The sequence below is a fragment of the Danio rerio genome, chromosome 16 (genome assembly GCF_052040795.2).
Source record: "Danio rerio strain M-AB ecotype USA chromosome 16, GRCz13ab, whole genome shotgun sequence".
Lineage (NCBI taxonomy): Eukaryota > Metazoa > Chordata > Actinopteri > Cypriniformes > Danionidae > Danio > Danio rerio.
The window spans coordinates 46,000,129-46,015,221 of NC_141036.1; the positions used below are offsets into that span (position 1 = coordinate 46,000,129).

Here is a 15,093-nt window from a genome sequence, read left to right on the forward strand (position 1 = left end):
TGCTTGACCATCTTACAAATCTATGTCTCAGATTCATAAGGCTGTCACTCTGCATGAATCTCCGAATAAATCTTGTGCAACCTTCTGTGTACTGATTATTTGCACTATAGGTATTATATGCATTAATTAACTTTGATAGTATTTTAGGATTTGAACTTTTCTTTACGGGAGGTTAACAACAATGTGATGTTTCATTATAGATGCATATGAGGAAGCTCGACTCAAACATCCAACCCAACTGTGATTTCTGACTGGTAGACAGATGAGGATGATGATCGCCTGTCATACATCTAAAGACAGAACAGGTTTGTTTGCAATTATTTTAAACACATACTGTCAACATTATGTCATTGATCTATTACAACCTGTGAGTTTTGACCTGGCACTATACTAAAGTGATGTTTTGTTTTGTAAATGTATCTGATTAAGGGACAGTATAGACACATCTATACCGTGATGAAGAAAAATTACTTTGAACAAAGAGGCTGGATAAAAGGCAGGTATGAAGATTTCAGAAATCAATGCAGCACCACAAGTACCATCACCATCAATGACTATGGCAGAAATCTTAAGACCACCATGAAGATGCACAGATACTGTACATTCCAGTACACCAGGCGTGTCCAAACTACGGCCCGCGGTGAGGCTTTTTATAAATATCAATAGAATCTGGCCCGCTATACAAAAATGAACGTAATTCAATAAAAAACCACTGGGTGTCGCTATTACATGCATTCAATTAAGCAGCAGTTCTTGTTATGATCTATAAATCTATCTATCTGTCTGTCTGTCTGTCTATCTATCTACACACAGTTGAAGTCTGAATTATTAGCCCCTCATTGATTTATTTTTCTTTTTTAAATATTTCCCAAATAATGTTTAACAGAGCAAGAACATTTTTACAGTATGTCTGATAATATTTTTTCTTTTGGAGAAAGACTTTTGTTTTATTTCGGCTAGAATAAAAAGCGATTTAAATTTTTTATGAACCATTTTAAGGTCAAAATTATTAGCCCCTTAAGTCTTCAGAACAAACCATTGTTATAAAATAACTTGCCTAATTACCTTAACTTGACTAGTTAACTTGATTAACCTAGTTAAGCCTTTAAATGTCACTTTAAGCTGTATAGAAGTGTCTTAAAAATATCTAGTCAAATATTATTTACTGTCATCATGGCAAAGATAAAATAAATCAGTTATTAGAAATGAGTTACTAAAACTAATATGTTTAGAAATGTGTGGAAAAAAATGTTTAACTCTCCGTTAAACAGAAATTGGGGAAAAAATAAACGGTGGCTAATAATTTAGGGGGGCTAACAATTCTGACTTCAACTGTATATATATATATATATATATATATATATATATATATATACACACGTGTCTGTGTGATGTATGTAAAATTTGGCCCGCGACAACGTTTGTTTTTTTGCATCTGGCCCTCGACCCAAAAAGTTTGGACACTCCTGCAGTACACCTATGAACATTTACAGTCTTTGTTCTAGTGCAGTTTGAGATCAAGACAGAACTTATTGCATCTCGTGATGTCTTTGTAAGAATTGAAGACATCACTAAATTTGTTAAGGTTTAATGCAGCTAGAAAGTAAAGATCAACTAGAGAATATCAGCAGTGTCTAACCCACTGTTGTATTTACAGAAGTTGTATGAGAATAAGCTACAGGTTGATTTATACTTATCTGTTATTTTTCTTTTTTAGCACGACTGACTGAAGTTTTAAAATCATGCAACGTCATAAAGCAGCAGCTGGGCCTGATTCTCACAAAACCAAAACAGACGTGATGAAATTCCAGATGTAAACACATTTGACCTTCCTTTGGCCAATTTGATTTGGAAAAGCTTGAAAATCAACTAAAGGAGCAGCCTGAACAAATGAAGAAACTGGTAAGTTCAAGCTCTTGCTAATTTCAAAGTGTTTTAAGTTTATTTGTTTTTTTTGATTGTTTTTTTTTTGCTTCGTAGGTAGCCTACTTTTTTCCTAATTTTTTCTTTTTTTTTACATTAGTACTTGTTCACTACTAATTATCTGTTTATCTTTTAATCACAGATGGAGTGAGGACAAATGTCCATACCACACCACTGATAAAGAAGTGGAAAAATGCATTACAAGGTAGCTACAACTTGCCCCTGACAGGGATGGAGGAAGAAAGAAGAGAAAGCTAATGTGTCAAATGTCTACATCACTATTTTGTTTTATTTTTTAAACAACATTTTAAGTGTATTAGGATGTTCCCTGATACTTGAACAATTTGTTTCTTTCATTTGCATTTATATATATATATATATATATATATATATATATATATATATATATATATATATATATATATATATATGTGTGTGTGTGTGTGTGTGTGTGTGTGTGTGTGTATATATGCATGTATGTATGTATGTGTGTGCGCCAAATTCTGAAGAAACATCTTGATACATTTTTAATAAACGTAATACAAATACAATTGTAAATTTAAATTTGCACAAGACGTGTTGAAAGAAAATTGCTGTTTGTGCAATTGATTTTGTTCAAGTTTATTTAAAAATAAGTTTGACTTTATACTTCTGCAATTATATATATATATTTGTTTGTTTATTATTATTTTAATGTTTTATTAAAAAATGTTTCAAGATGTTTCTTCAGAATTCTGCAGTACTTTTTACAAGTTTGACTTGGATATTTTACGGATTGTCATTGGTATTTTTAAGATGTTTCTTGCTATATCTTAAATTGGTTTCTATATTTAGGTTTATATAAAATTTAGCTGTTTTTTACAAATTTTTAATTCAAGTCTATTGGGAAAACAGGGTTGTTTTAAAAACATCTGTGTTTGTGTGTAATTTTTAGATTTTTTGTTTAAATCTTTCTGTGTGTCTTTATTGTGTTGTTTTATTGTTGTTTTTATATTGATATTCTTGTGCACTACAAAATTATGTATAAAATTTTAGTACTGTTTTTTTCTTGCAATCAATAAACGTTTAACATTTATTTATTTTGTCATTTGTCTGATTATTTTCGTTACAGAATATGTATGCAGTTTGCACTTTATTCAAAGGTTAAACACAGTGCTTACACTTTGTGTTTACATTATAGTCTGTGTTTGCTGTTACATAAATTCAAATGGTTGTAATACCATATATCAAGTACCAATGTAATACCAAAAGGTTTTATAAGGTGTATAAATACGGAGTCGCGCCAGCTCCGGGCCACAGCGCACATTACCCTCGCGCCGATTTCGGCGCGGATGCGCAGCGTCGGCTCGCTTACGGCCGCCGCATCTGGCCCGCTTGATTCGGGCCGGAATCGGGCAGTGAGTCCACAGGCATCCGGCCCGAGTCCGGCAGCCGAAGTTGGGCCGAGGGGTAAGTCTTCGGCAGGCGACAATCTAGCCGGAACTGGCCCGAGTGTATTTTGCTATCTGGGATGGAAGTATGCGGTTTCGGACGCAGCCCAAGTTAAACTATGGTAAAGTGTAGATAGGATACAGCTGCAGATACGCACAACAATATAGTTATAATATAGGGTTATGGTTTCGGGGTAGTTAAACTACAAAAAAGTCGATTAATGGATGCGATGTGAAAACTGGTGTATTTGTTTTGTGTATCGAGTTAGGGGAGCGGTTTTGTGTTGGCAAATGATTCAATTAAATTATTTTACTTCTCTGTAACCTTTAATTGCAGGCTTATATTCACCCCTGCAGTAATATTTACTTTATTGCTTCAAGCCACGTCTGTTAGCAAACATCCTCGCCTTTTACGGTGGCAGAGTATGGATGTCTTCACGGGTCTTTTAACTAGTAGCGTGTTCTTGAAGTGCGCACTATTGAGTTCATACGCAGTATGCATACTTGAATATCGGTCTGCAAGTAGTGTACTCACAGTCCCTGGTGGTCTAGTGGTTAGGATTCGGCGCTCTCACCGCCGCGGCCCGGGTTCGATTCCCGGTCAGGGAACACATTGTTTTTTTCACTTGTTAGATCGTTCACGGAGGACTTTCAATAATACGTCTCACGAACAACTAAGCAAAATGAATTTATCAGATGTCGCTTTATCATGGTAAGCACGAAGCATGCGTATCTGATGTTTCTCAACTGGTAACCCGCGAGTTAGCAAAAATAAAACATTTGGAGCTTATTGCAGAACAATTTTTGACCATTAAATACTTCAAAGTCTTATATGTGTTAATGCTTACATGTCTGCACTGAAACAATGTGGAATTTTACATATCTCGTCAGCTTAAAGGTTTACGTTTTTGTCTGGAATGTACCTGAAAGCTCGTCGAGCGAGCTTTTGACATGTACGTTAGCAGTTCACGCGCATTTTTAATGTGATCATTTGTTGCCACCTGCTGGCGAGAATTTGTCAGTGAATCTTATTTTCTCAGTTTAGTCAGTGTGAAAAAATATCCCAGTCGATTGCATTTTCTTTTGTGTCATTGTTTTAAATGAACAAAACGTGCGTTTTCATAACTTAACGTTAAGTTAACGTTAGACGTTATAAAAATCAGAAGTTATAAGAGAAAATGCGCCTGAATTGCAATCTATATGCCTCGGTCGCCTTATCCTCAGACGCTATGTTGGTGTTTAAAAACTGTAGACGGTCTGTGTAAATCATCAGTTGTCGTGGCCGAGTGGTTAAGGCGATGGACTAGAAATCCATTGGGGTCTCCCCGCGCAGGTTCGAATCCTGCCGACAACGAATCGTTTTCCTTCTAGAACTTACACCCACAACAACCCGGAAGTCTCGTGTCCTTTGAGAGAACACGATTATGTGTTTACCGGGACACTATTTTGAATTCTGATCGAGTATGTCATTAATTTTATGATGCCTTTCTGAACCGATAACAAAAATAAGATCCACACGTTTCCATGGTAACGGACGTGGCGTTCTCCATCGGATAATCATGGCGGATGATTTGGACGATTTACTTGATGAAGTCGAATCAAAGTTTTGTTGCAACACTTCGGAGTCTAAACAGACAAGCCGTGTTATGAAACATACGGATCAAAAGTGTGACAAGCTCGAAGAAAGGAAACTGCCAAGGTAGTAGGCTAGCAAGATTAGCAACCAGAGCTAACGTGGCTAATTATGTCAGACTAACGTTAGTGCAATAAAGAAGCACGTTTGATACAATGTAAACGCAGCTTTAAGGCTCAGTGTTAATTAGTATTAGTGTAACTAAGATGCCAAATTATGTTATTACATCAAATATAAGAATTAGACAGTGCATAGTGGCTAACATCTGATAACACGAGCCTGATTCATACATCTTTAATGCTGGTCCCTAGGGAAGATCAAGACACAATATTAACATATCGAATTTTATTTCCACTGTTTCCAGAAAACAAGGACGTAAAAGAGTTGAAAATGAGATAGATATTGACGCTATGCTGCATGAAATACTGGATGATGATGTTGATACACCAACCAGCACACATGTAAGCCAAATGACCAGACAAAGCCTAGTTAATACTGAATAAAATACTTTTCAAATAACATTGATTTAATAAACCAATTGTTAATGGTGCCCATTTCTCCATTAATCAGCTGTAAAATCTTTTATGAACCAAACAGGAACCCAGTCCAGCAAAGGCATCCTCAAGTGCTCAGACAATCTCCAAGAAGTACGTGTTTGTTTTGAAAACATCCAAGCATGCCTATAGATAGAAAAAATGCCTTTCAAACATAAGTGCTGTTGCATTCAAGATGTAAAGTGTGCTGATGTATTTTCCCCACAGATGTTGCCCTGTGTTTCTTGGTGGAAGCTCTGTTGCACACGGCATTGGAACCAGCGTTACCGAAAGGTGAAAACTACAGACATATGCATATATAAACAATATCCAGTAATATCAACCAGTATCATTTTTCAAAAACTCTCAAATAAAATATAGTTAAAGTTTTTTTATTATTAATACAATACAAAACTTTATGGTCAGACATGCGTGTAATTTTTTCTTAAATAACAGCAAATAAAGACAGCTCCAAAAGAGCCTGATGTACAAATGAGTTTTTCTTTTCACTTTATTAAACCTTGGCACTCTAAATCGACAGTTAGATTTTAATGGTATAAATTCATGATTCAACACGACTAGAGTTCGAAATAATGTTCCTTGCCAACCTTATATGATCAATGATATAATTTCTCAAGGACCTTTCCTACCATCTTTGAACAGATTTTAATCTGGTTCATCAACTTTGTTTATACATTCACAGATAGTCTCATATACCTTACAGAATTGCAATACTGCAGAACACTCATTAGTACAGACATAAAATAATGTTCAAGAATTGTTTATGATGCTCCAAAAGATCTATCTTGTTATACACACACACACACAATCAATATGATCTTTCCATGAAGCCTTGTTGTCTATTATTACACCCAAATACTTATATTTTTCAACCTGTCTGATGTTTACATTATTTATAACTACATAATACATAGATACTGTTTACATTATAACGATGTAAAATACTACTGAGGTGGTATTTTTGCTTCAAAATGGAGTAACTGTGAATATGAGGGGGGATTAAAATAATTATTTATATATAGTTTATAAACTAACATAGTTTATATATAGTTAATACAGCTTTATAATAAGTTGTATTAATAAAGTAATAAAACTATTAAAACAAAAAATTAAAATTTTACTGATTTTTACAAATATTTTGTATCACTACAAAACTGAATTACAGGAGCCTAAAATGGGAGAGAAATGTGCTTAAGCATTCTTACTTTTCTAGGTACACCATTTTATGTAATTATTGCTTGATTCTGTGTTTTTGATTGTATTTTACTCCACAATTGCTTTACTTTGAAAAAAAAAACAATAATCCAAGTAATGAAATATTCTTTAAAAAAAAAAAAAAAAAAAAAATATATATATATATATATATATATATATATATATATATATATATATATATATATATATATATATATAAATATATACACACACACAAATATATATATATATATATATATATATATATATATATATATATATATATATATATATATATATAAACATTGTATGTTAGGTTATATTAATTTCTATAACTGTAATGCTGTATGTAGGGAAGAGAAAAAAAAAACTGCAATGCAAATAGACAATAGACTGACCTAACTATCCAGTCATGAGAAACCTAACGATCCACAGATAAACTTAAATATACAGATGTATTTTGAACTGTGATTCCTAACCAGAACTCTCTCCTTTTCAAAGGGCCTGCAATCGATTAAGATGTACATATTGCGACTTCAGCGTAATCACCTTTGATGATCATGAATGGGACTCGTCCTGTGACTATTTATTTTTCAGGTAAAGAAACCAGCAAACACACAAGAAATGAGCATCATTTGATCAGAAGGGGGCAGCATTGATCCATATATCCCACCATATCAGTTTGTTGCTTACAATTCATTATTACTTCAAACCGCCTCACACATTTCAGCAAACATCGACATGCCATTTAATAATGGCTTTGTTCAAGTTATCATGTCACCCTCTTCCAGATAAACTTAATAAATGTTAAGTCTGGTTGATAAAGAAACATTTTCAAACAACGTTTAAGCCGCTGTTTTTAACTGTGTCTTCCGACAGACTGTGTCTTTTTCTTATTATCTCCAGCGCTTTGTGTTAAAGCTTCTCGCTCAATTTAATCATCAAACAGTCCGCGAGTCATCAGCACCATGTCTTTTATGTTGTCATCTTGTGTATTTAGGCCATGATGCACTTTGCTGCGTGTTCAGACACCGCCGAGCACATAAACATAGCATAAAGGCTCTTTGTGTTTTAATGATCTTGCTTTTACCACATCTTCAGCTTTAATCAGGAGAGCATGTGGATGGAGTTTGTCACTGAGGCTTTATAAACTTTAACTTCAGGAGTCCTCTTATATAAACAAGTGAGAAATCAGCTCATCCACAAACCATCTGTTCATTTCACAAATTCTATATTTGTTTGTTGGAGTCATTTTACTTCTGTTATGTGTTCAAAATAGCATTTATATAGGTGCAGATTGTGTGCAAAATATTAAAACTCGAATATTAAAACTCCAAGTATATTAAGATAGCTTGAAAACTAAACTTTTAAATGACATGTTCATTAGGTCATGTATTGGGCCAGATAGAATCTGCAGACATTTTTTTGCTATTTCTGCTGAGATTAGAGTAAAAAAAAATAATGTAAGTAATATTGTGGAATGATTTTGAGAGTATTATAACTAAAATCATAATATATGAAATAAAAAAATACCTTTTTAGATTTTATTTAATGTTTACAATGCAAATCCAATTAGATTCACTCATATGGTAAACAAAACAGGTCTCTCATATGCTGTAATATATCTGCTAAAAGACAGAAAATAATACTTAACAAACTGTAATGTAAATTAGTCATATGAACATGTTCATATTAGTCAGCAATATTACTAAAATTAATTTTAAAACTAAATAAACATATATTTACACAAGTAAATAAATAGATTTAATGATGGGCTAAAAATATGCAGATTTTTTTTTCCTTGTGGGCCTTGTCATGTATTTAATTTTTAATGTACACACACACTCACACACACACACACACACACTCACACGCACGCACACAAAGATTCTGCTGTATTGCAGTTTACAGTTCACCCTAAAACTGCATTATAGAAATTCAGAATATGAGCTTTATTGTGTGTGAAAGTCATCTGAAAGATAAAAATGTCCATTAAGAATAAGCAACATTATATTAAAAAACTTATAAGAATATGAATTTATTGTATGTTACTGAATCATTATTATTACAGAAATTCTGAATGATAACATAGCCATCAAATACACAAATAAATTTGTACATAGTTATATTCATATTTATATTAGATTAAATTCAGAGAATATTTTTCAAATCTACATTATAGTAATTCTGAATATGGATGTATTTAAGTCTAAGGAATTTCTATAATAAAAATATCTACTCTTACATGACAGAAATGTTATGGTTTTTTATTATTAGTAATTGTATAAATCTCCATATTAAAATGGTCTTTAAAATATGAACCCAATTTTAAAACTCTTTGATCTTTAAAATATCAGGCATTGTTGACCTTCTCTGCATAAGTCACCAGTATTAAAACAAACAACAACAAAAACTGAAAAGTAGTTTAAGATTGGAATTTAACAATAGAATTTGTTTCAAAAATAAAGATTGTGTCTGTTGAGGGGTTATTGTACTGGCAGTAATCCTAAAAAAATAAAATGTCTTTTTTTTTTTAAATATATGAACAATATTTTTGTAGGTATTTAAGGTCATATTTTACTTGGAGACTGCATCACAATTAGTTTGAATATTGATTAAAAGTGCTTTTTTGTTGTGGAAAATAGTCCTAAAAATTTAAATCAAACGATCATTAACAAATGAACAGTGTGTTTTTTTTTTTCTTGTCTATCACCCATATTTCATGGCATTTCATTTTTTATTTGCCTTATAATACCGCACAATTTGGAAAATGTGTTTGTTAAAAATAAATAAATAAATAAAACAAATTATCTAAATGTTTCCACAGAATTTTCTCTTGTTTAACTTCATTACAGTAACTTTGAATAAGATGCGCTTAAATCCAATTCATTTTTATTAGAAAAACTACACATTCTATAAAGAGAAACTGTATGTGTTTTTTATTGATAATAGTAATCATATAAATCTCAATATTAAAATAGTTTTCAAAATATGAACAAAGCAAGCATGTTAATATTTTGTGTACAAGTTATCATTAAAACAAACATAAAAAACTAAAAAGTAGCTTAAGTTCGGTCTCAGGAATTATCAAAATAATTTGTTTCAAAAATAGAAGATATGTGTCTGTTGAAGGGTTATTGAAATGTGTTTTATATGTACATACATACATATATATATATATATATATATATATATATATATATATATATATATATATATATATATATATATATATATATTTTTTTTTTTTTTTTTTTTTTTTTTTTTTGTAGGTATTTAAGGTCACATTTTACTTGGAAACTGCATCACAATTAGTTTGAATATGGGTTAAAAGTGCTTTTTTGTTGTGTGGGGAAAAGTCCTACAAATGTGAATCAAATAATCCTTAATATTTGAACAGTTTATATTTGTTTGTTTGTGTGTTTTTATGTCATTATCATCCATATTTAATTGCAAATTTTATTACAGTACCACAGAATATAGGAAAATGTACCTGTTAATAAAATATAAAAATGTTTCCTAAGAATTTTCTCCTGTTTCACCTTTCTCAGGAACAACATGCCGGATTACCACAAGCTGAAGGTGCATCTGAGGAGGAGAGCGGGTGTTCGTGCGTACGCCTGTCAGTGTAGCTGGATCTCAATTCTGACACTCTCACACCTCAGAGAACAACCGCAGCTCAAGTGGGTTTGTGGGAAACACAGAGCATAAACTGCTTCATCTGATCAGAGTACGCCTGCTCTCCTGTTCACACAAGGAAATGCTGGACATTTTGACTTTGTGATGCTGGATAACAAAACCGCTTTCTTTTAAGAGTGTAGTTTGTGTGTGAACTTTTGTCTATGCTGCATTTCCTGTGGAATGATAAAGTGGCTGATTTACATTATATAGGCTGTATTAGTTTGATAAATGAACAGCTATAATGTAAATAAATATTATATATTAAACATTTTGCACAATTTAGAATTATTGGGTAAAAAAGAATGCTCCATTTACAGTTGAAGTCAGAATTATTAGCCCTCCTGTATATTTTCTTCCTTAAATTTCTGTTTAACGGGCAGAAGATTCTTTTCAACACATTTGTAAACATATTAGTTTTAATAACTCATTTCTAATCACCGATCTTTGCCATAATGACAGTAAATAATACTTTACTACATATTTTCCAAGACACTAGTATTCAGCTTAAAGTGACATTTAAATCTTAGTTAGGTTAGTTAATTTGGGAAGTTAGAGTAATTAAGTTGTTCTGCAGTCAAATATTGCTTAAAGGGCACCTATTATGTAAGCTGTTTGGATAGAACTGTGTGTAGGTATAGTGTGTCCACTGTCATATTAGAGTGATAGAAACATTATAAGCCTCTTTTTTTAATTTCCTGACGTAAAAATCCAAATCCCTCACATTTTGAGGCCCATCGCGACGTAGTAGTGTGGTTTCCCCACCCACCAAATTAATTGACCGCCACATATTAACATGTCTCTGTAGTAAAGCGTATAATCATATCAACAAGACAGAACATGCACAAAGAAACTGGGATTATCAATCATCATTGAATGTGATCAAGAATGAGTTTTACAAATTTAAAATGTTTTTTAATGTTTGTAATAAATTACAGCAATTATACGGTCTTTATCACCACAGCCGCATGTCAGTACAATTATGAAAGAAGACGCTTCAATCCTGGTTTGAGGAAATGAAATCCTTACATTTCATTAGTATAACGGATATCCGTACAGCAGAATATTTTAACATGCAAAATCAGTGCAAAGTTAAACGCATGCGCTGTGTGTGTGTGTGTGTGTGTGTGTGTGTGTATGTGCATAAACTTTGTAACCACTTTGCAGAAAGTCTTGAATTAACTCCGCAACAAATACATCAAATAATCATTGGGAAAGTTCTTACTGTAGTATTTCTCACAAACGTTACATGAGATCTGCTTCTGTCTTGTCTGTCACTGTGCTGTTTATCTGACGCAGGCGAGGCGGATATTGAGGCACACTCTGACAGGCATAAAGGGACCGCTGGGCTGGGAGAACCAGCATTAAAGTCACAGGCAACAAAAACTGTGACCGTGTCTTCAGAACACGAAAAATTCCAACATTCTGAAAGCTATAATAAATAATCTTATGGGTGTTTTGAGCTGAAACTTTACAGATGCATTTTAGAGACACAAAAGACTTATCCTAAATCCTGAAAAAGGGGTAAAATATGTGCCTTTTAAGGGGCTACTAATATTGACCCTAAAATGTTTTTTAAAAATTAAAAGCTGCTTTTATTCAAGCTGAAATAAACCAAATTAGACTTTCTCCAGAAGAAAAAATATTAAAAGAATTACTGTGAAAAGTTCCTTGCTCTGTTAAACGTCATTTGGGAAATATTTGAAAAATAAAAAAACTCAGAGGAGGGGGAATAATTCTGACTTCAACTGTATGAAGTTAGTTGAAGACTGCTTGATCACTGATAAGAATGTTTATTATAACGCTGATGAACAGTACAGCTCTTCCAGAATATTCTTAAGAAATGCTCAGGTATTGCAAGGGCCCATCTGTGTTACATTCCACAGTTTTCAGGGATGTGCTGTTATGGATCATCTGTCCTAAATAAAAAATGCACGATGTTCACAAAGTAAACACAATAAATCATATAAAGAATGTTTTTGTGTTTGTGTTTTCCCTTTAACTATAGGAAAGATCTCTTGCAGTTGTTTCTCTGATTTTACCAGTCTTCTACTTCATCATAATCGTGATCTGAAGAATCAGCAGAATTGTCCTCCCTCTGTGTTTTAGGTGGAACGTTCACGTATGATGCCTCTGATGCTGTGCTGCTGTTATCTGTTTCTGCAATGAAAGCGGGTGAGTGTGTTTTTGTTTTTCTTCCAAATCGACACTGGTTGCTTTTAGCTTTAAGTTTGCAGCACAAAAGATCCAGGATCAAAGGAGTTAAGGGTTTTCTGAAAAAGCTAGAGGTACCTTGGCTGAGGCTTCTGGGTAGATCAGGGTCTTTGTAACTGTCTGTACTTTCTGTCGTCTGTGCAAAGTGTGTATTTTGAATAGACGTCTCAGGAAGCGATGGGCTTTCCTCACCTTACAAAAACAAAAGATACGTGAACGGTAGTTATGTTTTATTGTTTTAAGATATTTCCTTTACTGACTGTTTAAAAAAGTGCAGTAGTGTGTATTCTGTGGTTTCTGAGTCTGAACCTAAATCTTCACTTAAAAAATAATAAATAATAATTGTAAAAAAAAAAAAAATAGTCAAAAGTTAGACCTTAGTACATTTTTTTTTATTTTTGAAAAGACTTTCTGGTGGCACAGTGGCTCAGTGGTTAGCACTGTCACCTCACAGCAAGAAGGTCGCTGGTTTGAGTCCTGGCTGGACCTGGTGACTTGGGCTGTGCGATTTGGGGAAAATATCTAGTTGCAATGTTTTTGACAGATATTGCAATTTTAATTTGATTTGCGATTTAGTTTTGTAGTCATGCTTCAGCTCAATAATCTTTATCGTAATACTAAAATACAGTGAGTGTTAGTTAAAAAAGGAACTGAAAAGATATCAACTTACTCCAACTTTTATTCAAATTTATGTTTTAAATATAAGAAATGAAACACTAATTGTTCTCTAGAGCAAACAGGAAACACAAATAAAATGACCTTACCTTTCTGTAAACAAGTTGAACTCAAATTAGGGAGAAGGTGTAGCTTATTATAAAAAAATAATAATAAAAAAATAACAGGACATTCAGCAAACTAACATGGCTGAAATTGTACTTTGCTGTTGCTTGCTACCAGATTGAGTGCCACTGGCAATATTTCAGTTGACTTTTTAGCAAGACACTCATTAGTCAATTGCTAGTAAGACTATCACACACAGATGGCAGTCACGCATTTGCTCTGGGCAGGGGAAATTAAATAATACAAATATATTTCAAATCCCATCCCATTGCAATTAGCTATTTGCAAAGTTTTAAATTGCGATTCAATTTTGATTAATCGCACAGCCCTACTAGTGACATTTCTGTGTGGAGTTTCAATGTACTCTGTGTTCACGTGGGTTTCCTCCAGATGCTCCGCTTTCCCCTTCAGTCCAAAGACATGCACTAAGTGAATTGGATAAATTAAATTGGCCATAGTGTATTAGTGGAGTGTGAGAGTGTATGGGTGTTTCCAAGTACTGGGTTGCGGCTGGAAAGGCATCCACTGCATAAAACATGTTGGATAAGTTGGCAGTTCATTCCACTGTGGCAACCCCTGACAAATCAGAATGAATGAAGACTTGTGCTCACAAGGGTAAATGTATGCAAAAATGCAGTGACAGTAATATTGTGAACAGTTTTACTATTTAAAATCATTTTTTTTTTGTTACTATAGTCTTCAGTGCCACATCAACCTTTATAATTCATTTGAATATGTTGATTTTCTCTGCGGCTGGAAGGGCATCCGCTGCGTAAAAACGTGCTGGATAAGTTGGCGGTTCATTCTGCTGTGGCGACCCCGGATTAATAAAGGGACTAAGCCGACAAGAAAATGAATGAATGTTGATTTTCTTATTATTAACGTTTTTTCATTAATTAATGTTTTTCAACTTTGCTGTTTGATTCATTTGATGTGGAAACAGACATCATTTATTTAAAAATAATAATTTATTAAATTACATTCATATTTTATTACATTAATAAAAGGTGACATCAGATGAAATTTTCACTTTAGTATTATTTGTTTGTTTAGTTTGGTTATGCTGTGTCTGCCAGCTCAGACAAGTTGAAAAGAAAACATGCAGCTGGTTATTTATAAACTATATAAGTTCATTTATGTCTGATAAGTTGCTACGTTCACATCACAACGAAGTAGCCAAAAAAGATATTTGCAATTTTTAAAAAAATATTTACCGTTTATGCATTTTCAAAGCGATCCATGACCCTAAAGGATCAAATCACCTCATGACACTTTTGATCAATTTAGTGTCTCAAAGTTGAGTAAAAGTACATCATTCATTAATTTTCCTTTGGCTTGGTTCCTGATTATCGGAATGAACCACCAACTATTCCAGAATATGTTTTACACAGTAGATTCCCTTCCGGCCACAACCCAATACTGGGAAACACTCATACACACACACACACCACTCATACACTACGGCCCATTTTGTTTATCCAATTCACCTATAGTGCATGTCTTTGGACTGTGGGGGAAACCGGAGCACCGGAAGGAAACCCACACGGACATGGGGAGAACATGCAAAATCCACACAGAAATGTTACCTGGTCCAGCTGGGATTGCAACCAGCGACCTGCTTTCTCTGAGTGCTAACTACTGAGCTACTGTGACGCCCCATAAAAGTACTGTATATATATATATTTTA

General features: G+C 33.3%; 2 protein-coding genes, 1 long non-coding RNA gene and 2 other non-coding genes across 29 annotated transcripts in view; 4 read left to right on the forward strand and 1 right to left on the reverse strand.

Annotated features, from left to right (window-relative positions):
• Window positions 1-175: 175 nt before the first annotated feature.
• Window positions 176-2,998, forward strand: LOC147840378 (uncharacterized). Its single transcript, XR_015945058.1, has 4 exons — window positions 176-305; window positions 430-500; window positions 1,718-1,902; window positions 2,066-2,998. It is a non-coding gene; the product is annotated as an uncharacterized LOC147840378 (long non-coding RNA).
• An 842-nt stretch (window positions 2,999-3,840) lies between these two features.
• Window positions 3,841-15,093, forward strand: part of cfap418 (cilia and flagella associated protein 418) — a 119,209-nt gene continuing 107,956 nt past the window's right edge. For 7 of the 11 annotated variants that reach the window (XR_015510171.1, XR_015510169.1, XR_015510168.1 and 4 more), the window contains exons 1-7: window positions 4,764-5,052; window positions 5,351-5,447; window positions 5,584-5,633; window positions 5,748-5,813; window positions 7,236-7,331; window positions 10,286-10,464; window positions 12,522-12,587. Coding sequence is in view for 4 of the 11 variants with exons in the window: in XM_087284967.1 (XP_087141093.1) it covers window positions 4,913-5,052; window positions 5,351-5,447; window positions 5,584-5,633; window positions 5,748-5,813; window positions 7,236-7,331; window positions 10,286-10,445 (609 nt within the window). In the remaining 7 variants the exon portion in view is untranslated. 11 annotated transcript variants of the gene reach the window in all.
• On the forward strand, window positions 3,891-3,962 carry trnae-cuc (transfer RNA glutamic acid (anticodon CUC)). The gene has a single exon. It is a non-coding gene; the product is annotated as a tRNA-Glu (tRNA).
• On the forward strand, window positions 4,626-4,707 carry trnas-aga (transfer RNA serine (anticodon AGA)). The gene has a single exon. It is a non-coding gene; the product is annotated as a tRNA-Ser (tRNA).
• Window positions 11,557-15,093, reverse strand: part of LOC101885539 (T-cell differentiation antigen CD6) — a gene marked incomplete at its 3' end in the record, with an annotated part of 32,606 nt that continues 29,069 nt past the window's right edge. For all 15 annotated transcript variants that reach the window (NM_001443389.1, NM_001443388.1, NM_001443390.1 and 12 more), the window contains 2 exon segments: window positions 11,557-12,572; window positions 12,705-12,818. In NM_001443389.1, the coding sequence (NP_001430318.1) occupies window positions 12,451-12,572; window positions 12,705-12,818 (236 nt within the window).